Raw genomic sequence first — 27,533 nt, 5'->3', positions numbered from 1 at the left:
AGGCCCGCATGCCACAAAAAAAAAAAAAAAAAAAAAAAAAAAAAAAAAAAAAAAAAATATTTGATCATCAGAGAAAATTAGGAAAGTAAAGAAAAGCATAAAGAGGAAAACTTAACCATCATTGTACCATGCATTTATTTTATTCTGGTCTTTCTTATGCCCCAAAAGTTAACGGCTTAAAATGATAAACATTTAATATGTCTTATGAATCGATGGATTGGCTAGATGATTCTGCTGATTTGGGCAAAGCTCAGCTAATCTTGGCTAGGCTCACTCATAGAGGTCTACCCTCAACTGACACACCATCACACCTACTTCATTCTAGTTCATTTAAAAAGTCACAAAGCCAATCCACAATTAGAATCAGCAGAGACAACGATGAACTACAGGGCAAAGGGCAAAGATATCGACAGCATTAATTCACACCATCAATACAATAAACCTTTTCTACCTAATTTCCAGATATATTGCTTCAATGGTGATAATGCTTCTCATTAACTGAATTATTGGGTGATTCTACTTACTAAATAGCAACAGGACATTTAAGAGCAGAATCAAGTATCATGGAATCTTATTTGGGAACAAGTCTTTGAGTCTACAATAAAGGAATTAAATGCCCTGGGTTTTTAAATCCCAAGGTCCTGGTCTTGCAGGTGGGCTTTTTACTTTTGAAAGTGGTGAGCCATGCAAGGGCTCACGGTGAAAATACTTACATATTGTGATTTGTCCACAGAAGGCACTTCTACGGAACTTTGTAGGTCATCTTGCATTATCAGGGACTGCAGCTCCTTTACTCCTATGTGAGCATGGACCACTCTGTCCTTGACAAAGATGCTCGCAGCTCTCAGCATGAAAGACACAAATAAGTGCATGTGGATATAGTTCCTAGTACAATGCAATCGTCTACGGAGAGAAAATATTCAGTATTTAGATTTGAATAAAATTAGAAATGGAGAAAGAAAATACATAAATGAGCTCAAACTCCTCTCCAAAAAGAAGAAATATAATAAACCTGAACAAAGACAGAAACAATTGGGGTCAAAAACTAAAATGTAGCTTTTTGAGAATTAATTTCAAATTTATCCTGATCTGCTACCATGGTTATCCAGATTATGCAGTGTTAAATATTATGCTACATTTACTATAGCATTACATTATACTGTATATTAAGGTGATAAATAATTGATGGAGAACCACCTTGAACAGGGATAAGCTTTATTAAAACTGGAATGTTCACATTTTCAATATATTCTCTATAAGAAAAAGTAAGATATTTTGATAGAATTACACAGTTTTATTTCTGAGGAATGTTAGAGAGAAAATAAGCTGCCTTTAATATAAAAAGCTTTGGAATTTTAAAAGGATCTTAGACACAAGTTAAGTCAGTAACATACTCAGGAGTAGATATAGCAGCATCAACTAGTACAGAAAGGTAACTCCAAAAAAAAAAAGATTTATTTTAAGTTTGATTAAAACAAAAACACCAGGAAAAGGGATGTATAATCTGGTCAAAAGGCCCAGCTCTACCACTGCTTGACTATGAAAAAAGCTGAGCTTTCATGTACAATGAACACACTGATACTATGTCTCTTCCTGAAAAGACAAAGTACTCAAGTATAAGGAAGTAAGAAATGTTTTAATCCAGAAGAAAAAGAAGAAATGTTTTAATCCAGTAATATATTTTTATGTTTCATAATATAGAAAGAATCTACTGTTAAACACTCTGATAAACTATTATGTAAACTGAGGAATTATTACTTAGTCATTTGTATCCTCCTGAAATTTCACATAACTTTTATTCTCATAAATATCTATCTATTATTCTGAACAACCACAGCTAAGCTTGATGTAATGGAATGAACTCTGGATCCGAGTCAGAAGATGAAGGTTCTGTTTCCAGCTGGACCACCTATGACCTTGTGACTTTGAACACTGAGCTTCAGTTTCTTGTCTCTCAAATGAGATCATCCCTGCCAAGCCAACTTCACGAGGTTATTTTGAGGAACCCCTCTACAACCCCACAAATGTGATCGTGTTACCCTTCTACTTAAAAACTTCATTGGCTCCCTGTACACTACCTTATAAGACAAAATTCAAAGCCCTTGACAACAGCCTGTAAAACCTAATGCTACAAAATCTAGTTTCTCCCTGGCCATTCCCATATGGCCACTCCTCCCTATGCATCAAATGCTGCATTCATATGGGACCCTTCTATATTCCCTACGTATACTCTGCTCCTTTGTGCCTCTGACCTTTGTACATTCTGTTCCCATCATTTGGAATATGCCACATTCCTTCTCATCATTCAGTATCAGCTCACACACCAGCTGTTCCGGGAAATCTCTCTCCCTTATCTTGTTAGTTTTAGACTAGTTCCTTAGTATTCCCAAAGCCCTTTATGAAACCTGCATTATAGTACTAATAATATTTTAATTGATAATCATCTAATGTGTTGGTTTCTCTCAATGGTGTATATACTACTTTTCTGATCTTCAACATATCTTAACTTGGCCTCCATCAATACCAAAAATGGACTATCACATGATAGAGAAAAACGCTTGTTGAACCAATGGACTAGTAAATCAATAAAGCAAAAGCTTTGGAAATAAAAACTACACCACTATACCACTACTATATGAGAAACTGTTGGAAGTGGTTGGAATATTACAACTAGTCATTATTTATTAATTCAACAAACATTTACTGAGCACCAGGACATATCAAGTACTAGTGAGAGTGCAGCAACGAGCAAACAGAAAAAGATAAATGCCTACTCTTGTGTGGCTTTACATTCTAGAGGGAGAGACAAAAAATAAAAAGATAAATAAGTAAAACATCAGATAATACATTAGAGAGCTCTAAATCAGAGGAGAAAAGTAAACTAGGAAATAGGTATGAGAAGTCTCAAGGAAGAGAGGATTGTAAGATAATAGGAAACAAAATATAAAATTTTTCTTTGAGTTATAGTTTCTGTTAATTTCTAAATCCTCTATTTCCATTTTCTAATGTATCATCTAACCTCACTCCTTCTTTTTCTGCATATAATTTAGCACTAAATTTTTTCAATTTTACAACCTTAATTTAATATATCTCAAAACTGTCCATTTCTATCCAATCCCCAAGGCCACTGCCCTAGGCCAGGCCACCATCTTCTTGTCCTGATGACTCTACTAGCATCTTCCAAATGGGATTCCTACCACTAGTTCACACTCCACCTTACAATGCATGTTCCATGTCACTGCTCTGCTTAAAATCCTTCATGGCTCCTCACTGGCTCTTAGGGTGAAGTTCAGATTCCATATACAGGTCTCAATACCTTCCCAGCCCTGCTTACCTCTCTAGTCTCTGTGTCCATCACCTGCCTACAGCAAAATTCTCAATTCTCAGATATTCCATGCTTTTTCTTGATCTAAACTTAGGTTTGGAACTCTCTCCTCAGTCTCCTCTTTTGGTTAGATTTTGTGTATACTCATGTGTCATTTGAGATGTCACTTCATTTGGGAGGTCTTCTCTCTTGTCCCTCCTCCTGTCCTCCTAAATCACTATAAGCCACCTGAATCACAGCACTTCTCAAACTGTAAACTCATTGTTTTCTCAGCTATTTGTGTCACAAACCAGCTGCAAGTATCAGCCTATACACATAGTTCACTGTTTTATCTCTGTATTGGCGTTCAAAATTCTGTGTTGATTTAGATTAAGTTGAACTGAATTAGACAAAAGTTTAAGTGGATAGAAATTAAACCACAGCAAAAGCAATAAATACTATTTCTTTATATATGATATCAAATCAATGAGAGATTATTTTAAATGAATTTCTGTCCCATGGCACCAAAATCACTTGGGAAAAGTGAAATAAGTCTTAACATCATGAGTGAAAATTTTTGTAACTCACTTGACAATAGTCTGCGTCACTTTGCAAAAATATACTACAATGCAGATCTATTGGCTTAATGGTTTCATATTGCTTTGATGCTTTAAGTTTTTAAACAAACAAACAACAAAGAAGAACCCTGAAGTTTTCATCAAAAATAAATCAGAGTCAAATAATTTTACACTAGGCTGAATTCAGAAACTTGTGTTTGGGAAAAGTATTTGCAGGCACAGATTATGAGAGGTCTGTGTCTTTGATGAATAAGAAACAGAACTACCCCTTCATGGAGAAAGTGATTGGGAATCACTCACCTGAAGTAACCAATGATGAGAATAGCCACGGCCAGAGATCCAAAGGAGACAGAGTAACCAATAGTGTACATGACATAGAGGCGTTCAAAGAATTCTTGCTGGAGGGCAAAAGATTTAATCAGAAAAGCAGGTTTGAACAAATAATTTGATGTAGATAAACTTAAAAATCGTGCTTTTAACCTTTTTAAAGATAGGCAACGTGTGACCACATTTGTATAATATACAGGTTATTTTTCTGGCCTTCCTTACTCCCTAAATTCAAGTCAGGGTTAAAGATATAATTAAAATATTTGGCATTTCTTCTTGCTTAAGTGAGGCCAAATTCAATGTTACAAAATTTACTTCATGTATTTTTACAGTGCTCATTTTAACTAATTGGAACTGTATATCTAACATGTGATATTTGGAGTAAATAAAACACATGTTACAGACTATTTTAAAACTGGTAAAAAAATATGTCACTTTTGGAATATTAGTTCTAGTTTTCTTTAGCTTTTTTATTGAGCTGTAGTTTACATGAAACAAAATGTGCAGATTTAAAATGAGCAGTTTGATGGGTTTTGACAAACCAAGTTCGTTGTGCCGCTTGCTAGTCAAAAATCCACCCACCATCCACCCCCAGGTAAATACTGTTCCAATTTCTGTCACCACAAATTAGCTTTATCTGTTCATGTACTTCATATATTTCTCAACTGTTCTTATACTTCTTGGAATTATATAGTATATACTCTTTTTGTCAATATACTGTTTTGATATTCACTGATATTGTTGCATGAATCAATGGTCCATTCCTTTTTTTTTTTTCTTGTATTTTAAAATAACTCTAGATTCAAAAGAAGTGGAAAAGATAGTAAAAAGGGTCCTATGTACCCTTCACGCAGTATCCTCCAATGCTTACATCTTACGTAAGTTCACTAAAATATCAAACCAGGAATTTGGCATTGGTGCAGTTCATGTGTTTACAGTTTTGTGTCATTTTATTACATATGAAAATTTTTGTAACCTTCTCTGCAATCAAGATACAGAACTATTCCATCACCACAAAGATGTTCCTTGTGCTGTTTCCTTTACAGTCATACCTAGCCTGTTCCTCTCCACCATCCTTATCACCTGCCAAACATTAATCTGTTTTCTATCTCTATAATTTTGTCATTTCATAAATGTTATAGAAATGAAATCATACAAAACATGATCTTTGAGATTGGTTTTTTTCACTCAGAGTAATAACCTCAAGATCCATTCAAGTTGTTACACATACCAAGTTTGTTCTTTTTTATTGCTGCATAGTACTGCATGGTATACATGTAACCTACACATACCATATTTGAAATGAGTTTCAAACTTTGTAGATAACATACAAAGTTGGGTCATGTTTTTTATAGACTCTTTCAATCTCTGTTAATTGGTATATTAAGACCATTTGCTTTTAATGTAATATTGATATGTTAAGGCTAAGTCCATCATTTTATATTTTTATTTTCTGTTATGTTTTTCATTTCTGTGTTTTGCTTTTCCTGCCATCCCTGGTTACTTGAACATTTTGTAGAATGCCATTTTGTTTTGTATAGTGCTTTCGGTGGTGGCTCTCGGTATTACATTATATAGCTTAATGTGGAAGATTTGATAGTTGAATTTTCACCTTTCTTCTATTCTAATTAAACATTGAAAAGTATAAATCTTTCTCTATACTCTGCTTTCGCTGTTTCCCACAATTTTTTATATATATTGAGTTTTCATATTATTCAGTTCAAACTTTTGCCATTGGTCACATAATTTCCAACTACTTATGAATTGTATACATATTTTAATTTATTTTCAATTAATTATTTTGTGGTCAGAGAACATACTCCATAGGATTTTAATCTTGAGATTTATTGAAACTTGTTTTATAGCCCAGCATATGTTCTATCTTGATAAAACTTTGGTGAGTACTTTAAAAGGATGTAAATTTTGCAGTTATTGTGTATACTATTCTATAAACGTCAATTTATTCAAATTGTTTGAAATATATTCTATAGAAGGTTTTATCCAATTGTTCTATCAATTACTAAGAAAATGGCATTCTTTAAAATGTCAACATGCTGGAATTTGGTTATTTCTCCCTTTAGCTCTGACAAATTTTGCTTCATGTAATTTGAAGCTCCTAAATGCATGTATATTTAGGATTATTTCCTCTTGGTAAATTGATTCTTTATAATTTGAAATGTCCCTCCATCTTGGTAATTACATTTATCTGTATCTTTATATTTAGAGTACATTTCTCAAAGACAGCAAACTACTGAGTCATACTTTTATTATCCATTCTGACAACCTCTGCCTTTTAAGCGAAATGTTTAGTTCACTTAACTTGAATACAATCATTGCTATGGCTGGGTTTAAATCTAACATATAGGTATTTGCATTCTAAATGTCCTATCTTTTCTTTGTTCCTCTGTACCTACTTCCTTACCTTTTATTGGGGGGTAGGGGATGGGGAAATCAATCAAGTATTTCTTAGTATTTCACATGTGGGTTTGTCTTGTTTTGTTTTGGGGTAGGGCGCAGCTTAAGGGATCTTAGTTCCCTGACCAGGGGTTGAACCCTGGCCCTTGGCAGTGAAAGCCTGGAGTCCTAACCACTGGAACACCAGGGAATTCCCAAAACTTGTGTTCTTTTTTAGCAGTTACTATAGAGACTTGGTTATGCATCTGAACTTATTAGAGCCTACATTTAAGTAACATTGAACTATTTCACCATATAAATAGAACTTTACAATCATGTACTCAATTTTGCTCCCCTAACCTTTGTCCCTTTTAGATTTTGTTCTGCATAATTTATAAACCCCAATAAGAGGCTATTACGTTTGCTTTAAGCAGTCAACAGATTTTAAATGAATTAAATTATAAAGACAGATATAAACAGCAATAAATAAGGATAGGTATATAGTTTTGTTTATTATTTTAGTCTGTCATTTTTATCCACATATACACCTATTCTGGTACTCCTCATGCCTTTCTGACAATCTATGCTTCCATCTGGTATATTTATTTCTCTCCTGCCTAGAGAATTTTTTTGAGCATTTCTTATACTGAAAGTCTGATGAAGATGACCTCTCTCAGATTTTTTCTGTCTGAAAAATATCATTATTTTGCCTCTGTCTTAATGAATATTATCACTTTAAAGATATCATTCCATTGTATTCTGGCCTCCATTGTTTACTACTAAAACACAGCATCTTTTTAGTTGTTGCTCCCCTGAATATAATGTGCCCTTTTTCTCTCACTGCTTTTAAGATTTTCTTTTTACTTTGATTCACAGCAGTTTAACTATGATGTGTCTAAGTATGGTTTTCTTTTTATTTACCCTGCCTAGGGTTTGCTGAATCTCTGGAACCTGTGGGTTGATTTATTTCATCCATTTTAGAAAATTATGGGCTACTGCCTTCTCAGATATTTATTTTGTCCTATTCTTTCCCTCTCCCTTTACCGCTAATTTCACATATGTTTAGACAATTACATATTATCTCACAGTCTCAGATGGTTCTGTTTTTTAAATTTATTTTTTCTCCTAATGCTTCAGTTGGATAATTTCTACTGACCTCTCTTTAGGTTCACTGATCTTTATCATGCTGTGCCCAGTTTGCTGTTGAGCATATCAAATAACTTCTTCATTTTTTAATTGAATATTTCAATTCTACAATTTCCTTTTTCTTTAAGTTTTCATTTCTCTGCTGATTTTCCCATCTGTTTTATGCTTTTTCACTAAATCATCTAACATATTTATAATAGTTATTATCAAGTCCTCATCTGCAAAATAAAACATCTGGATCATCTGTTTCTTCCTGCTTTTGTTTTTACTCTAGAGTTTGGGTCCTTACTTTGTATTTTTTTTTTTTTTTTTTTTTTTTTTTTTTTTGCGGTACGTGGGCCTCTCACTGTTGTGGCCTCTCACATAGCGGAGCACAGGCTCTGGACATGTAGGCTCAGCGGCCATGGCTCACGGACCCAGCCACTCCGTGGCATGTGGGATCCTCCCGGACTGGGGCACAAACCCGTGTCCCCTGCATCGGCAGGTGGACTCTCAACCACTGCACCACCAGGGAAGCCCACCTTGTAATTTTTTATTACACTACAGGCATTGTAGGTAAAAGAAGAGTAAGGACTGGAGTATGTAATATTAACAGCCTGAAAAGAGCAGTCCTCTTCCTCTACCAGGCTTCTTGGGTTGGGAAGATGGATTACTTTGTTTTTAAACTGGGATTGGGTTTGTTGTAGTGCTTTGGTTTTGTTTTTGTTTTTAATGATTCCTTTTATCCTGATTTTAGGTTTTGAGAGCAGATTCGAGACTTTTCCTTCAGCAGACCATGGGATCTGAGCACCAGCAGCCTCTAGTGGCCAGTATATGGGTTTTAGTCCATCTGACAGTTTTCCAAGCCACAGAAGGACTCTTTCTGCTTTTTGAACCATCCATCAGCTTTGGAGCTGCTGGAAATTTCACTTTGCTCTCCAGCTCTGCCCTGGGCTTTCTGCATCTCAGAAGATGTCACTCCATTATGCTGCTCTGCTCCAGTTCTCAGCTAGCCACTGCCTTGCTTTGGATGAAGACCTCCTGTGCCTAGGAAAGATCTTTCTCAGCTCTATTTTGTCAGGCTGCTGCCTTTCACTTAGTGAAATTTGTCATCTTGGGGGTTTGTCTCAGCTTTCCTGCCCTCCCCCTGGTCTATGAGCTGCAGCAGTCATGCACTTAAAGAGAGCCACAGATACCCCAAGAGATGTCTCTTAGCTCCTCTGTTCCATCCCATGCCTTCAGCTAACAGCTACCTCTCATTCTGTGAGGGTCCTATGCACATCTTGGGAAATTTCTCGTGGCCCACCTGCTCCACCCCAACCTTTGGCATACTGGCTCCAGCCACTCAGTGAAGGCTTATGGGAAAGAATTGGCTGATGGGTAATAGCTCACTGTGACTGGAGTTCATTCCTTGGAATTCTAAGCCCTTATTCCAGTCCTCGTCTGATAAAAGTTGTTGTAAAAATCTGGTTCTTTTCTTTTTAATCCCCTTCCATAGCCTGGTTGCTCCTCTTCTGGTGCGGAGCCAGGGATAAATGCAGCCATAGGTCTTTTCTCTCATAAGAAGGGCTTTCCCACTTCTGCAATTAGGTTCATTTAGATTTCTTGGCATCCTCACCTTACTGATAGGCTTTTACAAATTATTAATTTTGCATCTTATTCAACTTATTCTTATTGTTGCAACTTCCCACATCCTGACTTTGTCTCTTGTTCCTGTTTTAAAACATTTATTACATATTATTTTCTCTTAATAAAATGTTAAACTTTTTATAGAAAATATCTGGATAATGTGTAAAATACAAAAAAGAGAAGGAAAAAAATGCCCTAATTCCCACTAAGCAAAAAGAAACATTGTGTTTCATGTATTTCTTTTCACTCTATTTCTATGTATCATTTCCTACTGTTTTGAATATTTGCATTCCCAATTTATATACAAGTTTATTATATGATTTTTTTTCCGGGTAACTGTATAACAAAGGAATTTCTCAAGACCACAAACTCTTTACACAAAATATATATTTGAGCTTATTTAACCATTTCTTCATTGGAAATTTAAATTCTTCAGAATATTCACTATAATAATTAATGGTTCAATGAATATTATTCCATTCAGTTCCCCCCACTTCAAATCTTTATGCTTGAATCTTAGAAGTAAAATTATAAGATCAAAGGATATGACCCCCTTGAAATTTCTTAATATATATTGTTAAATTGCTGTCCAAAAGTCCATATAACCTTTAGACATGAGATATATGGTAATTTCTAGAGTATGCTACTATTTAAAATATCATACTCTAAAGAATTTAACAACCTCATGGCCCATCATAAGAGTTTCCTCACTTTTTTTATTAAAAGTAATTAGCTCATTTTGTCAAGTCAATGATACGGAAATTATTTAAAGAACAAAACAATAGGGCTTCCCTGGTGGCGCAGTGGTTGCGCGTCCGCTTGCCGATGCAGGGGAACCGGGTTCGCGACCCGGTCTGGGAAGATCCCACATGCCGCAGAGCGGCTGGGCCCGTGAGCCATGGCCGCTGAGCCTGCGCGTCCGGAGCCTGTGCTCCGCAACGGGAGAGGCCACAACAGGGGGAGGCCCGCATACCACAAAAAAAAAAAAAAAAAAAAAAAAAAAAAGAACAAAACAATAGATGTCTTAAAAATCTTCACCTTATTTCCCCTACAAAGATGTGGCATTTATTCTAAATGCACTTTTTCGTTTTTACCTTTTTTTATACAAAAACTCTGATTATAACCATTAATAATTATCTCATAAGTAATATCATTTTGCCCTACACAATATCAAAACTTTAGAAGGTATCCAGTTTTCTTATTAAAGGATATTTACATTTCTTAAGTTTTCTCAAATTATTGCTTAAGGGTTGTAAACAAAAGAAAACACTCTTTATATTTTTGATCAAAGAGATAAAATTACTTACACTAACAAAATTAATCAAATTTTTCAGTTAACTTTTAAATCATGTTTATATAAAATAGTATATATTTTGGGTATTTCACCATTCTTAGCTATTTTGATTCTTGTAATACATAGTAATTAAAAGAATGGTTGTAATATTCTGAATAGAGTTCAGTGTAAATAAAATCATGATATAATTTAATGGCCATTTAAAAGCTGTGAAGACTTGCACTTGTCATCATTTAATGCACAAATTCATAAGAGTATACTAAATATTGTAAATGTTTATTTATATCAATGAAATTGAAATTATTTTGAAGTATTTTATATTAACTCATTGTTGGCTCTGCTTCCATTGTAGAGTAAATAATTGTCTCCTCACATTGACTAATTTTATCTAAGAAGCATGTCAACAATGAAATACAAAACTGAGGTCTTTTGGCAATCATTAAGGTGGTAGTGCTTTGTGTTAGAAAAAAAAGTTAAGAAAGGAAGTTCTGACTATTAATGCAAAATCAAACAGGGACTTCCCTGGCAGTCCTGTGGGTAAGACTCTGCACTTCCAATGCAGGGGGCGTGGGTTTGATCCCTGGTCAGGGAATTAAGATCCCACATGCCGCTCAGCGCGGCCAAAAAAAAAAGAAATCAAACGAAGAAAACTCCAACTTACCACTTCTGCCACTGTTCTCCCTCCCTCCCCACCAAAAAATAAATATCATCAAGCATAAAGAAAAATGTCTAAATGTTAGGAGAGTTATGTATTATGACTGTTCTCAGGATCCTTATAAAATCATTTATACATCAGCTTACCATGTTCATTCCTAGCATCATATGCTTATAGCATCATGCATTTTACTGACGAGGTCTGCATGATAGGAATTTAGGCATAACTTCCAATCCACCACATATAACCTAAAAGTAACTATCTAGAAGTTTTTGAAATTTACATATGATTACCATACCGGAAACAGCACTGACCCTGCCATGATCCAGCTGTGTCACTTTGACCAACACTTAACCTTTGGTTCTGAATTGACTCACACGTGTAAAATTAAGGTACTGTGTGAGAAGACCTATAAGACACCCCTTGCTCCTCTTTAATTCTGAAACTCTAATCTTTCATATACTAATGAAATCACCTGCTGGCAAATCTTATGATATGGAAAATACATCTCTAAAATACAAAGCTCCTCCAGGAATACAGAGTAAGATGAGATGTAGCCATTCACAGGTAACCAGGAAAAAAATCATGCATCATGTTGCTGACTACCAATCTGAATTTTTATACATAAATAATATAGCATCATATAGTGTAATGTAAACATAATATAATACAACAGACACATATTTATAAGTATATATGCATATATCTCAGCCAGGTCACTCTAACCTAAAGAAAATATCAAAATGTTTCAGGTCCTAAAATAGGTAATGAATGAGAACCTACTGTATAGCTCAGGGAACTCTACTCAATGCTCTATGGTGACCTAAATGGGAAGGAAATCCAAAAGAGAGGGGATATATGTGTATGTATAGCTGATTCACTTTGCTGTACAGTAGAAACTAACACAACATTGTAATGCAACGTAGTCCAATAAAAATTAATTTTTAAAAAATAAAATAAAATACTAACTTCTTAAAACAGGAAAAAAAAAAAGTTTCAGATCCTAGACCTTTCCTTAACTAGGTATCTGAAAAGATTCCAAACTTGCTTTTATCTTTTTTGATCTTTGTGTCATATAATTAAGGATTTTTATAATAGTGGTTGACAATCAAGAATTGTATAAAAACCTTTTGCTTTCCCTTAGGGGTTCACAAATACAAAGACACCATTACCTTTCCTATGCTGATATCTGGCTGCAGAAAGCGAAGGCAGTCTGAATAATTAGCCCATGTTTTATTTAAACTGTGCATAAAATCCCATGTTCCATTGGGGTTACAGTGTCGGAAAGCAACTCCTGTGAAAACATGAAGTAAAACACTGAGATTGCTCAGTTCTTGTAGAGTCCATGATAAAAAAAAAAATAAATTTCTATTCCAAATTAATCATTTCAGAAAAATTCAATACCTTTATGATTGAAGTCATAAATATAAGGAGGGCATGGGACAGCCAACATTTTCCCCACTGTTCCTCTAGGCCAACAGATGAGTCCATCCCATTCTGGGAAACAATTTCCCTCTGATAAGGAAAAAAATTAAAAAGCAAATAAACAAAAATGCAGTTAGAACCAGAGAATGAATGCATTCAAAATAGAAAATTTCAGGTCACTGCCTATGTAAAACACAGGCACTGTAAAACAAATCGGTAGTTTTGGAAACTAGAATGGGGTAGATATGATGTAAATACCCCAAAACTCATCCACCTAGCCTCATCAAAGGCCCATTGATAGGAACATTTGATTTGTATAAATTAAACATATTTTAGTGACTCCAATATATATGAGTTATAGCAACTAATATATAAGAAACATCAGAATTCACTGAGAACAATTTCTTTTTTATTAATTTTTATTGGAGTATAGTAGCTTTACAATGTTGTGTTAGTTTCTGCTGTACAGCAAAGTGAATCAGCTACACATATATGTATATCCCCTTTTTTTTAGACTTCCTTCCCATTTAGGTCACCACAGAGCACTGAGTAGAGTTCCCTGTGCTGTACAGTAGGTTCTCATTAGTTATCTATCGGATAATATCGCTTATATGTGGAATCTAGAAAAAAGGGTACAAGTGAACTTATTTGCAAAGCAGAAATAGAGACACAGATGTAGAGAACAAACGTATGGATACTAAGGGGGGAAGGGGGCGGGGTGGGATGAATCAGGAGATAAGAACAATTTCTGTTAGTAAAAGTCTATCATAGTTGTAGCTACATTTTTTACCCTAGATTTTTTGTTTAATTACTGTTAAAAAATATGACACATGAAATAGACTGAGCTTCACAGGTAAGCTCCAAGATTTGGGTTTGCCTTTTTACCAATTACTAGTAATTTCTTTGAGTCTAATACTCATCTTAAACAAAATTCTCAGAAACTCTACTCTCCTCGAGATGAATCCAGAACCCTATTACTTATCACAATGTCCACTGCCACACCCCTGGTCCAAGACACCACATCTGCAGACTAAATTATTGCAATGGCCCCCAGTTGGTCTTCTTGATTCCATTCTTGCTCTCCTCTCATTTATTCTTCATGCAAGAGCCCAAAATCCTCCAAAGGCTTCCCATCTCAATCTGAGCGGAAGCGGAGTCTTTCCAAGGCCTAATGGCCCCTCAAGATCTTCTCTCTCCCCTGGCTTATTCCCCACTCACCCGCCCCAACCCATACTCCTTATCCCCTTTCCTACTATATTTTTCACTTGAGCTCTCATCACCTTCCACTATTAAGTGTTATTTTATTATCATGTTCTTAAACCATAGGATTTAAGGAGCTTGAGGGTGAGGAATTTTGTCTGTTTCTTAAATTAATTTTTATTGGAATATAGTTGCTTTACAATGCTGTGACAGCTTCTATTGTACAGCAAAGTGAATCAGCTATACATATACATATATCCCCTTTTTTGGATTTCATTCCCATTTAGGTTACCACAGAGCACTGAGTACAGTTCCCTGTGCTATACTGTAGGTTCTTATTAGTTACCTATTTTATACATAGTATCAATAGTGTATATATGTCAATCCCAATCTCCCAATTCATCCCACCCCCGCTTTCCCCTTGGTATCCATCCATATGTTTGTTCTCTACGTCTGTGTCTCTCTTTCTGCTTTGCAAATAAGATCATCTATATCATTTTTCTAGATTCCACATATATGCATTAATATATGATATTTGTTTTTCTCTTTCTGGCTTACTTCACTCTGTATGACAGTCTCTAGGTCCATCCACATCTCTACAAATGGCCCAATTTCATTCCTTTTTATGGCTGAGTAATATCCCATTGTATATAATGTACCACATCTTCTCTATCCATTCCTTTGTTGATGGACATTTAGGTTGCTTCCATGTCCTGGCTATTATAAACAGTGCTGCGATGAACATTGTGGTACATGACTCTTTTTCAATTATGGTTTTCTCTCAGTATATGCCCAGGAGGGGGATTGCTGGGTCATATGGTAATTCTATTTTCAGTTTTTTAAGGAACCTTCATACTGTTCTCCATAGTGGCTGCATCAATTTACATTCCCACCAACAGTGTAAGAGGGTTCCCTTTTCTCCACACCGTCTCCAGCATTTATTGTTTGTAGATTTTTTGATGATGGCCATTCTGACCAGTGTGAGGTGATACCTCATTGTAGTTTTGATTTGCATTTCTCTAATGATTAGTGATGTTGAGCATCTTTTCATGTGCCTCTTGGCCATCGGTATGTCTTCTTTGGAGAAATGTCTATTTAGGTCTTCTGCTCATTTTTTGATTGGGTTGTTTGTTTTTTTGGTATTGAGCTGCATAAACTATTTGTATATTTTGGAGATTAATCCTTTGTCAGTTGGTTCCTCTGCAAATATTTTCTCCTGTTTTGTTTCATGCGTTTGCCACTCTGTTTTTCAGGATGCCCCTCCATTAGTTGTGTATGAAACTTTCAAGAAGAGAGCCTATCAGCCATGTCATATTCCAACTTACCCAAAAGAGACTATTTTTAATGAGTGCTGTATTCATTTTCCATTGATTCCATAACAAATTAGCACAAACTTAGCAGCTTCAAATACCCCAAATTTATTATCTCACTATTTCTGTAGGTCAGAAGTCTGGTGAGCTCAGCCAGACCTCTGCTTATAGATTCACAAGCCTGAATCAAGGGCTGGGCAGCACTGTGATGATTTCTGAGGCTCTGGGGGAAAATCCATTTCCTTACTCATTCCAGTTGTTGGTAGAATTTACTTCCTTGTAATGATAAGACTGAGGTTCCCATCTCCTTCCTGGCTGTCAGCTGAGGGCTATTCCCAACTTCTGAAAGCCACTTGCATTCCTTGGCTCATGGTCCCCTTCATCCATCTTCAAAGTCAGCAAGGGAGGTCAAGTCCTTCTCAAATTTCAAGTCTCTCCTCCATTCTTTTTTTCCATTACTGACTATTCCACCTTCCTCTTTGACTTTTAAGAACCCACGTGATTACATTAGTCCTGTCCAAATAATCCAGAAAAATCTTCCTATTTTAAGCTCCACAACCTTAATTCCATCTGCAATGCCCTTTTGCCCTGTAATATAACATACACAGGCAGAACACCAGATATTAGGGTTTGGACATCTTTGAGGGGACATTATTCTGCTACCACAAGTACCATCACAGCTCTCTCAATTTTTTAGTTACCAATTACACTAACTGTAGCTGAGGATTTTTGTTATAGCTAACATTCATTATGTCGAGTTGTTCAGTTTTGAATAGTCAGCATGATAGAACCTCATGCAAACACCGATTTCTACAGAAAAGAATTCAGCATAAACCTGGAATTAACTTGCTAGTGTCCACCATATCACATGGAAACAAGTACTTGATTTGCTTTGTGAATTGCTGAAGCAATAAGAAAAAGAAAATATCTTCCCTCACCACATTGTTCTCATAGAAGAGAATGTTTCTTGGAAACAGCCTCACTTTGCTCTCATAATAAAAGCCTGGGCTTTGCATATTCCAAGTAACCCGGCAACTCTACGCTGGCTCCTGTTTCTGGTATAGGGCTTCAACTGCTTCTTTCCACCATGACCTGCTTTTTGTGTGTTTATCTTCCTTCTTGTTTAAACAGAGTATAATGAATCAAACTCTTCCATAAACTTTGCACTAGATACTCTTCTACGTCTTGATAGCATTCCATATGGCTTCCCATCCATTCACTTTATCTTTAATAAGTCATACATCCTTATTTATCTGGATCCAATCCTTTACCAGATACAGTATCTATGGTGCAATCTACATAAAATGGACCCAGACACATATTCCTGTGTTCTTGTAACTAGTTGTCCCTCTAAAATGTATGCTGCAATGTCACGTGAGATTTTCTGACAAGAGTTGATCATGTGATGGACTAAGGTCTTCACAGAAGTCTAAAAGCCAATGATCAGTTTATTCTATAATTATGTCGTTTTTAAACTGCAATAAAGAACACTGCTGATATTTTCCTTATGCTTTAAAAGGAATCGTTTTTTTGTTCCCTAAAAGATACCAGTCCAAATATACATACAGCTCAATATCTAAAAAAACAAACAACCCAATCAAAAAATTAGATAGACATCTCTCCAAAGAAGATATACAGATGGCCAACAGGCACAGGAAAAGATGCTCATATCACTTATTATTAGAGAAATGAAAATCAAAACCACAATTAGGTATCACCTCACACCTATCAGAATGACTATCAAAAATGCTACAAATAATAAATGCTGGAGAGGGTGTGGAGAAAAGGGAACCCTCCTACACTGTTGGTGGGAATGTAAATTGGTGCAGCCACTATGGAGAACAGTATGGAGGTTCCTTAAAAAACTAAAAATAGAACTACCATATGATCCAGCAATCCCACTCCTGGATGCATGCACCCCAATGTTCATTGCAGCACTATTTGCAATAGCCAAGACATGGAAGCAACCTAAATGTCCATTGACAGAGGAATGCATAAAGAAGATATGGTATATATATACAATGTAATATTACTCAGCCATAAAAAAGAATAAAATAATGTCATTTGCAGCAACATGGATTGACCTAGAGATTATCATACTAAGTGAAGTAAGTCTGACAGAGAAAGATAAGTATCATATGACATCCCTTATATGTGGAATCTAAAAAGACGACACAAATGAACTTATTTACAAAACAGAAATAGACCCACAGACATAGAAAACAAGCTTATTGGTTACCAAAGGGGCTTATTGGTTACCAAAGGGGATAGTGAGGTGGGGGTGGGGAGATAAATTAGGAGTTTAGGATTAACATATACATAGTACTATATATAAAATAGGTAAACAACAAGGACCTACTGTAGAGCACAGGAAACTATACTCAATATCTTGTAATAACCTATAATGGAAATAACATATATATCATAGATATATATAAAACTGAATCACTTTGCTGTATACTTGAAACTAACACAACATTGTAAGTTAACTATACTTCAATTTTTTTAAGTTTTAAAAAATAAAATAGAATAGCATATCCTTTAAAAAAAAAAAGATACCATCCCACACACACAGACATATTTCAAAATTCAGAAAACCAACACTCCCCCAGAATAATGTTTCCATAGATTGTAATCATCACTCTGGTGGCTCTTTGACAAAGAGAATAATCAATATTCGCAAAAGGTTGAAAAGATTGTGAAAGCCATGCCCTCATACAGCTAATAGAGAGATCTTAAATAACATCTCTTTGATCATCATTTCACATTCTATGCGAGTAAATATTTTCATTATTTAGCAAGAAACTAATTAATTGCCTAATGAGTCACCAAACTCCCTTTATAAATTAACACCATTAATTACACTCCCTGTAATATTTTGTGTGTGCCAGGACAAACTGATCATTAATGAAACTTGTCAAACCATGATATTTACACAGAGCAATCTAAAATTTGGAGAATATAACTTTGACTCTTCGGTTCTACAGTTACCCATAACATAATACAACCATACAATTGTGAAATAAAACTGGGATCATTAATATTTGGGGTTTTGTTCTTAAATACCTAAATAGTTGTATAACGAGGTATTTGCATTTACATTTTCTTTTCTTTCTTTCATAGACAAGAAGAAAAATTATATTTTATTTTTATTATAAAATTTTTTTCAGAAATAAAACAGAGGATATTATATACCCACAATCTAGAATTTACAGTTGGTAATATTTTACCATATTTATTTCATCTAAATGAATGCTATAGTATTTTAAAGTAAGTTTCAGGCAGCATAACAGTTCACTCCTAAATATTCTGATATGCATCTCTCAATTTTAGGAGAATTTTTAAATGAAAACTTCTTAAATTAACTAGTGAATTCAAAATGTCATTTATCTTTTCACACTTATAAAGTGAAGAAATGCTGAGTTAATTTACATATATAGACATTTTTCATTGAAAGGGAGACCAAAGTTTGACCAGATTTAATTCTATCCTATTGTATGGAGAAAGATCTCAAAGAAAGTGCCTTTTCTCTTTTTTTTTTTTTTTTTTTTTTTTTGTGGTATGCGGGCCTCCCTCTGCTGTGACCTCTCCCGTTGCGGAGCACAGGCTCCGGACGCGCAGGCTCAGCGGCCATGGCTCACGGGCCCATCCGCTCCGCGGCATGTGGGATCCTCCCAGACCGGGGCGCGAACCCGGTTCCCCTGCATCGGCAGGCGGACGCGCAACCACTGGGCCACGAGGGAAGCCCCGCCTTTTCTCTTTTAATATTTATTCATCTACACATTTCACATGAGTTGCACCATCACAAATTTTAGATGTTACATAAGTTTATATCCAGATCTTTTACTTTTTTTAACTCTTGTGGTGTGTGACTGATTCCCAGTTGCTTGTCTTTGCCGACCCTATTCCCTCTGCCTGGAATGTCTTTTTTACTTCCTCCTGTACATATCTAAATCCTACTCCTTTAATTTCAAGATTGCTCCTCCAGAAAGCTTTCTCCGATTCCTCCCTGATGAATTAAGATGCTTTTTCAGTGGTTCCATAGTTGTGATACCTCTGTTGTTACACTTACACACCATCTGAAAGGTGTCTACTTCCCTTATTAGATCATCATTTCCATGGGGTAAGGACAGACTTTGATTCATTTTTTTCCAGTGCTTACTACAGAAGCACCACACTGTAGGCACATAATATCTTTGTTGAACTGTTAAAGGGACAATAAAGATGATAATGTTGGACTAGATAGTCTCTAAGATATCTTCCAGCTCAAAATTTCATGAGACTTCATAGAAAATAGTTCATTTAGCCCTCCTAGATAACAATCTTTATAAATTCCTTCATGACAGTGTTGCTCTTTGCTAGTAGACCTACATGTTTGAGATATCAGGGTCAGTGTTCTTTAAAGGTAACGTAAGTGATTCCCTTTCCTGACATTATTAGTCTAGCCATTCAGAGAACTCTTTCCTAGTATAAGACACCTACAAAGGCTGAATTAATATAAAAACCTTCTTTGTTAAAACATGGCTTAGCTGGCTACAAATTAAAGTAATAAATCTGAGACCAGAAATTATTCCGTAGGATCAGTAGGCACTGCATTTGGGACTTACGTTAGAGGCCTCTACTGACTTATTGGCTAAGAGCTTGGATTTTTATTGTATTCTGGTAACAAAAGATGAGTCTGAGACCTGATGAAGTGGGAAACTGGACTGGAAACTCCTGTATAAGGTCAGGATCCCCAAAATATGAACCCCTTAGTGAGTGAACAAGAAACAAAAGTATCTTTCAGAAAGACATTGGCTTGTTTCACTCCTGGCTGCATTTAGAGTTGGACTAGGAAACAATGGAGAAAAAGATTCTTCTCTGGAAATTTCTAACCACAAGCCCACATTCATGTGTGGTCTAATATGTGGTCTTAGTTTAAAGTGGAAATAGATCAATAGTTCCACTAGGCACCTTGCAGAAAACAGAAATTTTGGAAGAATGAACATTACATGAGTACCTTATAAGTTCTTTATCATAAGTCATTAGACACACAAGGAAATAAGCCCCCATGTGTGGTAGTCAGTATTGACAAGCAAAGTCTGTGGTTATTTTAATATCAAATGCAGAATATAAAATATGTCTAAGAAGGAAAAAGAAAAGAGATTAAAATGACATTTAAGATAAAGAAACTATCAAAATTAAATAGGAAGATCCCCAAAACTGAAAAATACAATAATCAAAATTATCTTAATGGATGGATTAAAGAGACATTAGACAAAGATGAACAAAGAGTTGGAGAACTGGAAAATATATTTTCAGAAATTAACAAAACAGCAGTAGAAAAACAAAGAAAAGGAAATCATATAAGACATAAAGATACAAAGGGTAATGTGAGAAGTTCCCATACTTGTCTACTTAAAGTTCCAGAAACAGAGAATAGGAGAATAGGGGAGGGCAAATTTTCAAAGACAAAATAGCAAAACATTCCCACCACTGAAAAAAGACACAGAACCTTATACTCCAGAAATCAAATGAACTAATACCTAGATACAGAATGAAATTGCAGAACATCAAAATCAAAGAGAAACTCTTAAAAGGAGCCAATGAGAAAAACTAATCACCAACAAAGACTGAGAACTGATTTGTCAACAACAACAATGGAAGCCAGGGGGAAAAGTAAAACAATATCCTTAGGAGCTAAAAGTAAACATTCTCATCCAAGGATCATAAGTCAAAAAAAAGTACCTCTGAAGATTGAGACCGAAATAAATACCTTTTCAGACAAACAAAAACTGACAGAATTCACTATAAGTAGATTCCAATGAAAGAAATCCTTTAAAAAGATGTATTTCAGGAACGGCTTCAAGATGGCAGAAGAGTAAGACTCGGAGATCACCTTCCTCCACACAAATACATCAGAAATACATCTACATGTGGAACAACCACTACAAAACACCTACTGGACGCTGGCAGAAGACCTCAGACCTCCCAAAAGGAAAGAAACTCCCCACGTACCTGGGTAGGGCAAAAGAAAAAAAAATAAACAGAGACAAAAGAATAGGGACGGGACCTGCACCAGTGGGAGGGAGCTGTGAAGGAGGAAAGGTTTCCACACACTTGAGGCCCCTTCGCGGGCTGAGACAGCGGGTGGCGGAGGGAGGAGCTTCGGATCCGCGGAGGAGAGCGCAGCAACAGGGTGAGGAGGGCAAAGCGGAGACATTCCCGCACAGAGGATCGGTGCCGACCAGCACTCACCAGCCCGAGAGGCTTGTCTGCTTACCCGCCGGGGCGGGCGGGGGCTGGGAGCTGAGGCTCAGGCTTCGGTCGGAACGCAGGGAGAGGACTGGGGTTGGCGGCGTGAACACAGCCTGAAGGGGCTAGTGCGCCACAGCTGGCCGGGAGGGAGTCCGGGAAAGGTCTGGAGCTGCCTAAGAGACAAGAGACTTTTTCTTGCCTCTGTTTCCTGGTGCACGAGGAGAGGGGATTCAGTGCGCCGCTTAAAGGAGCTCCAGAAACAGGAGCGAGCCGCAGCTATCAGCGTGGACACCAGAGACGGGCATGAGACACTAAGGCTGCTGCTGCTGCTGCCACCAAGAAGCCTGTGTGCGAGCACAGGTCACTATCCACACCTCCCCTCCCAGGAGCCTGTGCTGCCCGCCACTGCCAGGGTCCCGTGATCCAGGGACAACTTCCCCGGGAGAACGCACAGTGCGCATCAGGCTGGTGCAACGTCACGCCGGCCTCTGTCGCCGCAGGCTCGTCCCGCATCTGTACCCCTCCCTCCCCCCAGCCTGAGTGAGCCAGAGCCCCCTAATCAGCTGCTCCTTTAACCCCGTCCTGTCTGAGCGAAGAACAGACGCCCACCAGTGACCTACACGCAGAGGTGTGTCCAAATCCAAAGCTGAACCCTGGGAGCTGTGCGAACAAAGAAGAGAAAGGGAAATCTCTCCCAGCAGCCTCAGAAGCAGCAGATTAAATCTCCACAATCAACTTGATGTACCCTGCATCTCTGGAATACCTGAATACACAACGAATCATCCCAAATTGAGGAGGTGGACTTTGGGAGCAACGATATATATATATTTTTTCCCTTTCCCTCTTTTTGTGAGTGTGTATGTATATGCTTCTGTGTGTGATTTTCTCTGTATAGCTTTGCTTTTACCATTTGTCCTAGGGTTCTCTCTGTCCATTTTTTTTTCTTTTTTTTTTACTTAAAAATATTTTTTTTCTTAATAATTATTGTTTATTTTTATTTTAATAACATTAATTTATTTTACTTTCTTTTATTTTACTTTCTTCTTTCTTCCCTTCTTTTTTTTTCCTGCTTTTATTCTGAGCCATGTGGAGGACAGGCTCTTGGTACTCGAGCCAGGCATCAGGGCTGTGCCACAGAGATGGGAGAGCCAAGTTTAGGACACTGGTCCACAAGAGACCTCCCAGCTCCACGAAATATCAAATGGTGAAAATCTCCCAGAGATCTCCATCTCAACACCAAGACCCAACTCCACTCAACGACCAGCAAGCAACACTGCAGGACACCCTATAGCAAACAACAAGAAAGACAGGAACACAACTGCATCCATTAGCACAGAGGCTGCCTAAAATCATAATAAGGCCACAAACACCCCAAAACAGACCACCAGACGTGGACCTGCCCACCAGAAAGACAAGATCCAACCTCATCCACCAGAACACAGGCACTAGTCCCCTCCACCAGGAAGCCTACACAGCCCACTAAAACAACCCTAGCCACTGGGGACAGACACCAAAAACAATGGAAACTACGAACCTGCAGCCTGCAAAAAGGAGACCCCAAACACAGAAAGTTAAGAACAATGAGAACACAGAGAACACACAGCAGATGAAGGAGCAAGACAAAAACCCACCAGACTTAACAAATGAAGAGCAAATAGGCAGTCTACTGGAAAAAGAATTCAGAATAATGATAGTAAAGATGATCCAAAATCTTGGGAATAGAATGGAGAAAATACAAGGAACGTTTAACAAGGACCTAGAAGAAATAAAGAGCAAACAAACAATGATGAACAACACAATAAATGAAATTTAAAATTCTCTGGAAGGGATCAATAGCAGAATAACTGAGGCAGAAGAACGGATAAGTGACCTGGAAGATAAAATAGTGGAAATAAGGACAGTCTCAGAGACCTCAGGGACAACATTAAACACACCAACATTCGAATTCTAGGGGTCCCAGAAGAAGAAGAGAAAAAGAAAGGGACTGAGAAAATATTTGAAGAGATTATAGTCGAAAATTTCCCTAATATGGGAACGGAAATAGTTAATCAAGTCGAGGAAGCACAGAGTCCAATACAGGATAAATCCAAAGAGAAACACGCCAGGACACATATTAATCAAACTATCAAAAATTAAATACAAAGAACAAATATTAAAAGCAGCAAGGGAAAAACAACAAATAACACATAAGGGAATCCCCATAAGGTTAACAGCTGATCTTTCAGCAGAAACTCTGCAAGCCAGAAGGCAGTGGCAGGAAATATTTAAAGTGATGAAGGAGAAAAACCTACAACCAAGATTACTCTACCCAGCAAGGATATCATTCTGATTTGATGGAAAAATTAAAAGCTTTACAGACATGCAAAAGCTAACAGAATTCCCCACAACCAAACTACCTTTACAACAAAAGCTAAAGGAACTTCTCGAGGCAGGAAACACAAGAGAAGGAAAAGACCTACAATAATAAACCCAAAACAATTAAGAAAATGGTAATAGGAACATACATATCGATAATTACCTTAAATGTAAATGGATTAAATGCTCCCACCAAAAGACACAGACTGGCTGAATGGATACAAAAACAAGATCCGTATATATGCTGTCTACAAGGGACCCACTTCAGACCTAGGGACACATACAGACTGAAAGTGAGGGGATGGAAAAAGATATTCCATGCAAATGGAAATCAAAAGAAGGCTGGAGTAGCAATTCTCATATCAGACAAAATAGACTTTAAAACAACACTATTACAAAAGACAAGGACACTACATAATGATCAAAGGATCGATCCAAGAAGAAGATATAAAAATTGTAAATATTTAAGCTCCCAACATAGGAGCACCTCAATACATAAGGCAAATACTACCAGCCATAAAAGGGGAAATCGACAGTAACACAAACATAGGAGGAGACTTTTAACACCCCACTTTCACCAATGGACACATCATCCAAAATGAAAATAAATAAGGAAACACAAGCTTTAAATGAAACATTAAACAAGATGGACTTAATTGATATTTATAAGACATTCCAACCAAAAACAACAGAATAGACATTCTTCTCAAGTGATCATGGAACATTCTCCAGGATAGATCCTATCTTGGGTCACAATTCAAGCCTTGGTAAATTTAAGAAAATTGAAATTGTATCAAGTATCTTTTCCGACCACAAAGCTATGAGACTAGATATCAATTACAGGAAAAAATCTGTAAGAAATAAAACACATAGAGGCTAAACAATACACTACTTAATAACCAAGAGATCATTGAAGAAATCAAAGAGGAAATCAAAAAATAACTAGAAACAAATGACAATGAAAACACAACGACCCAAAAGCTATGGGATGCAGCAAAAGCAGTTCCAAGAGGGAAGTTTATAGTTATACAAGCCTACCTTAAGAAACAGGAAACATCTGAAATAAACAACCTAACCTTACACCTAAAGCAATTAGAGAAAGAAGAACAAAAAAATCCCAAAGTTAGCAGAAGGAAAGAAATCATAAAGATCAAATCAGAAATACATGAAAAAGAAATAATGGAAATGATAGCAAAGATCAATAAAACTAAAAGCTGTTTTTTGGAGAAGATAAACAAAATTGAAAAAGCATTAGCCAGACTTATCAAGAAAACAAGGGAGAAGACTCAAATCAACAGAATTAGAAATGAAAAAGGAGAAGTAACAACTGACACTGCAGAAGTACAAAGGATCATGAGAGATTACTACAAGCAACTATATGCCAATAAAATGGACAACCTGGAAGAAATGGACAAATTCTTAGAAATGCACAACCTTCCAAGACTGAACCAGGAAGAAATAGAAAATATAAACAGACCAATCACAAGATGATAAAAACCCTCCAGAAAGTAGGCATAGAGGGAACTTTCCTCAACATAATAAAGGCCATATATGACAAACCCACAGCCAACATTGTCCTCAATGGTGATAAACTGAAACCATTTCCACTAAGATCATGAACAAGACAAGGTTGCCCATTCTCACCACTATTATTCAACATAGTTTTGGAAGTTTTAGCCACAGCAATCAGAGAAGAAAAAGAAATAAAAGGAATCCAAATTGGAAAAGAAGAAATAAAACTGTCACTGTTTGCAGATGACATGGTACTCTACATAGAGAATCCTAAAGATGCCCATCACCCTGATACCAAAACCAGACAAAGACATCACAAAGATAGAAAACTACAGGCCAATATCACTGATGAACATAGATGCAAAAATCCTCAACAAAATACTAGCAAACAGAATCCAACAGCACATTAAAAGGATCATACACCATGATCAAGTGGGGTTTATTCCAGGAATGCAAGGATTCTTCAATATATGCAAATCAATCAACGTGATACACCATATCAACAAACTGAAGGAGAAAAACCATATGATCATCTCAATAGATGCAGAGAAAGCTTTTGACAAAATTCAACACCCATTTATGATAAAAACCCTGCAGAAAGTAGGCATAGAGGGAACTTTCCTCAACATAATAAAGGCCATATATGACAAACCCACAGCCAGCATTGTTCTCAATGGTGAAAAACTGAAACCATTTCCACTAAGATCAGGAACAAGACAAGGTGGCCCACTTTCACCACTGTTATCCAACATAGTTTGGGAAGTTTTAGTCACAGCAATCAGAGAAGAAAAAGAAATAAAAGGAATCCAAATAGGAAAAGAAGAAGTAAAGCTGTCACTGTTTGCTGATGACATGATACTATACATAGAGAATCCTAAAGGTGCTACCAGAAAACTACTAGAGCTAATCAATGAATTTGGTAAAGTAGCAGGATACAAAATTAATGCACAGAAATCTCTTGCATTCCTATACACTAATGATGAAAAATCTGAAAGTGAAATTAAGAAAACACTCCCGTTTACCACTGCAACAAAAAGAATAAAATATCTATGAATAAACCTACCTAAGGAGACAAAAGACCTGTATGCAGAAAATTATAAGACACTGATGAAAGAAATTAAAGATGATACAAATAGATAGAGAGATATACCGTGTTCTTGGATTGGAAGAATCAACATTGTGAAAATGACTCTACTACCCAAAGCAATCTACAGATTCAATTCAATCCCTATCAACTACCACTGGCATTTTTCACAGAACTAGAACAAAAAATTTCACAATTGGTATGCAAACACAAAAGACACCAAATAGCCACAGCAATCTTGAGAAAGAAAAACGGAGCTGGAAGAATCAGGCACCCTGACTTCAGACTATACTACAAAGCTACAGTAATCAAGACAGTACGGCACTGGCACAGAAACAGAAATATCGATCAATGGAACAGGACAGAAAGGCCAGAGAGAAACCCACACACATATGGTCACCTTATCTTTAATAAAGGAGGCAAGAATATACAGTGGAGAAAAGACAGCCTCTTCAATAAGTGGTGCTGGGAAAACTGGACAGGTACATGTAAAAGTATGAAATTAGAACACTCCCTAACACCATACACAAAAATAAACTCAAAATGGATTAAAGACCTAAATGTAAGGCCAGACACTATCAAACTCTTAGAGGAAAACATAGGCAGAATGCTCTATGACATAAATCACAGAAAGATCCTTTTTGACCCACCTCCTGGAGAAATGGGAATAAAAACAAAAATAAACAAATGGGACATAATGAAACTTAAAAGCTTTTGCACAGCAAAGGAAAACATAAATAAGACGAAAAGACAATCCTCAGAATGGGAGAAAATATTTTCAAATGAAGAAACTGACAAAGGATTAATCTCCAAAACATACAAGCAACTCATGCAGCTCAATATCAAAAAAACAAACAACCCAATCCAAAAATGGGCCGAAGACCTAAATAGACATTTCTTCAAAGAAGATATACAGATTGCCAACAAACACATGAAAGAATGCTCAACATCATTAATCATGAGAGAAATGCAAATCAAAACTACAATGAGATATCATCTCACACTGGTCAGAATGGCCATCATCAGAAAATCTACAAACAATAAATGCTGGAGAGGGTGTGGAGAAAAGGGAACCCTCTTGCACTGTTGGTGGGAATGTAAATT

General features: G+C 36.5%; 1 protein-coding gene across 1 annotated transcript in view; it reads right to left on the bottom strand.

Annotated features, from left to right (window-relative positions):
- The window catches only part of PTH2R (parathyroid hormone 2 receptor), a 103,365-nt gene that overhangs the window by 36,004 nt on the left and 39,828 nt on the right, over positions 1–27,533 (bottom strand). Inside the window, exons 3-6 of the mRNA XM_024124464.2 lie at positions 12,711–12,821; positions 12,479–12,600; positions 4,183–4,280; positions 714–903 (exon numbers count right to left, since the gene is read on the bottom strand). Of these exons, the coding sequence (XP_023980232.1) occupies positions 714–903; positions 4,183–4,280; positions 12,479–12,600; positions 12,711–12,821 (521 nt within the window). The remainder of the gene's footprint in view (positions 1–713; positions 904–4,182; positions 4,281–12,478; positions 12,601–12,710; positions 12,822–27,533) is intronic.

Source organism: Physeter macrocephalus, chromosome 2 (genome assembly GCF_002837175.3).
Source record: "Physeter macrocephalus isolate SW-GA chromosome 2, ASM283717v5, whole genome shotgun sequence".
In the NCBI taxonomy this organism is placed as follows: domain Eukaryota; kingdom Metazoa; phylum Chordata; class Mammalia; order Artiodactyla; family Physeteridae; genus Physeter; species Physeter macrocephalus.
This window is presented reverse-complemented; position numbering and strand designations above follow the sequence as displayed.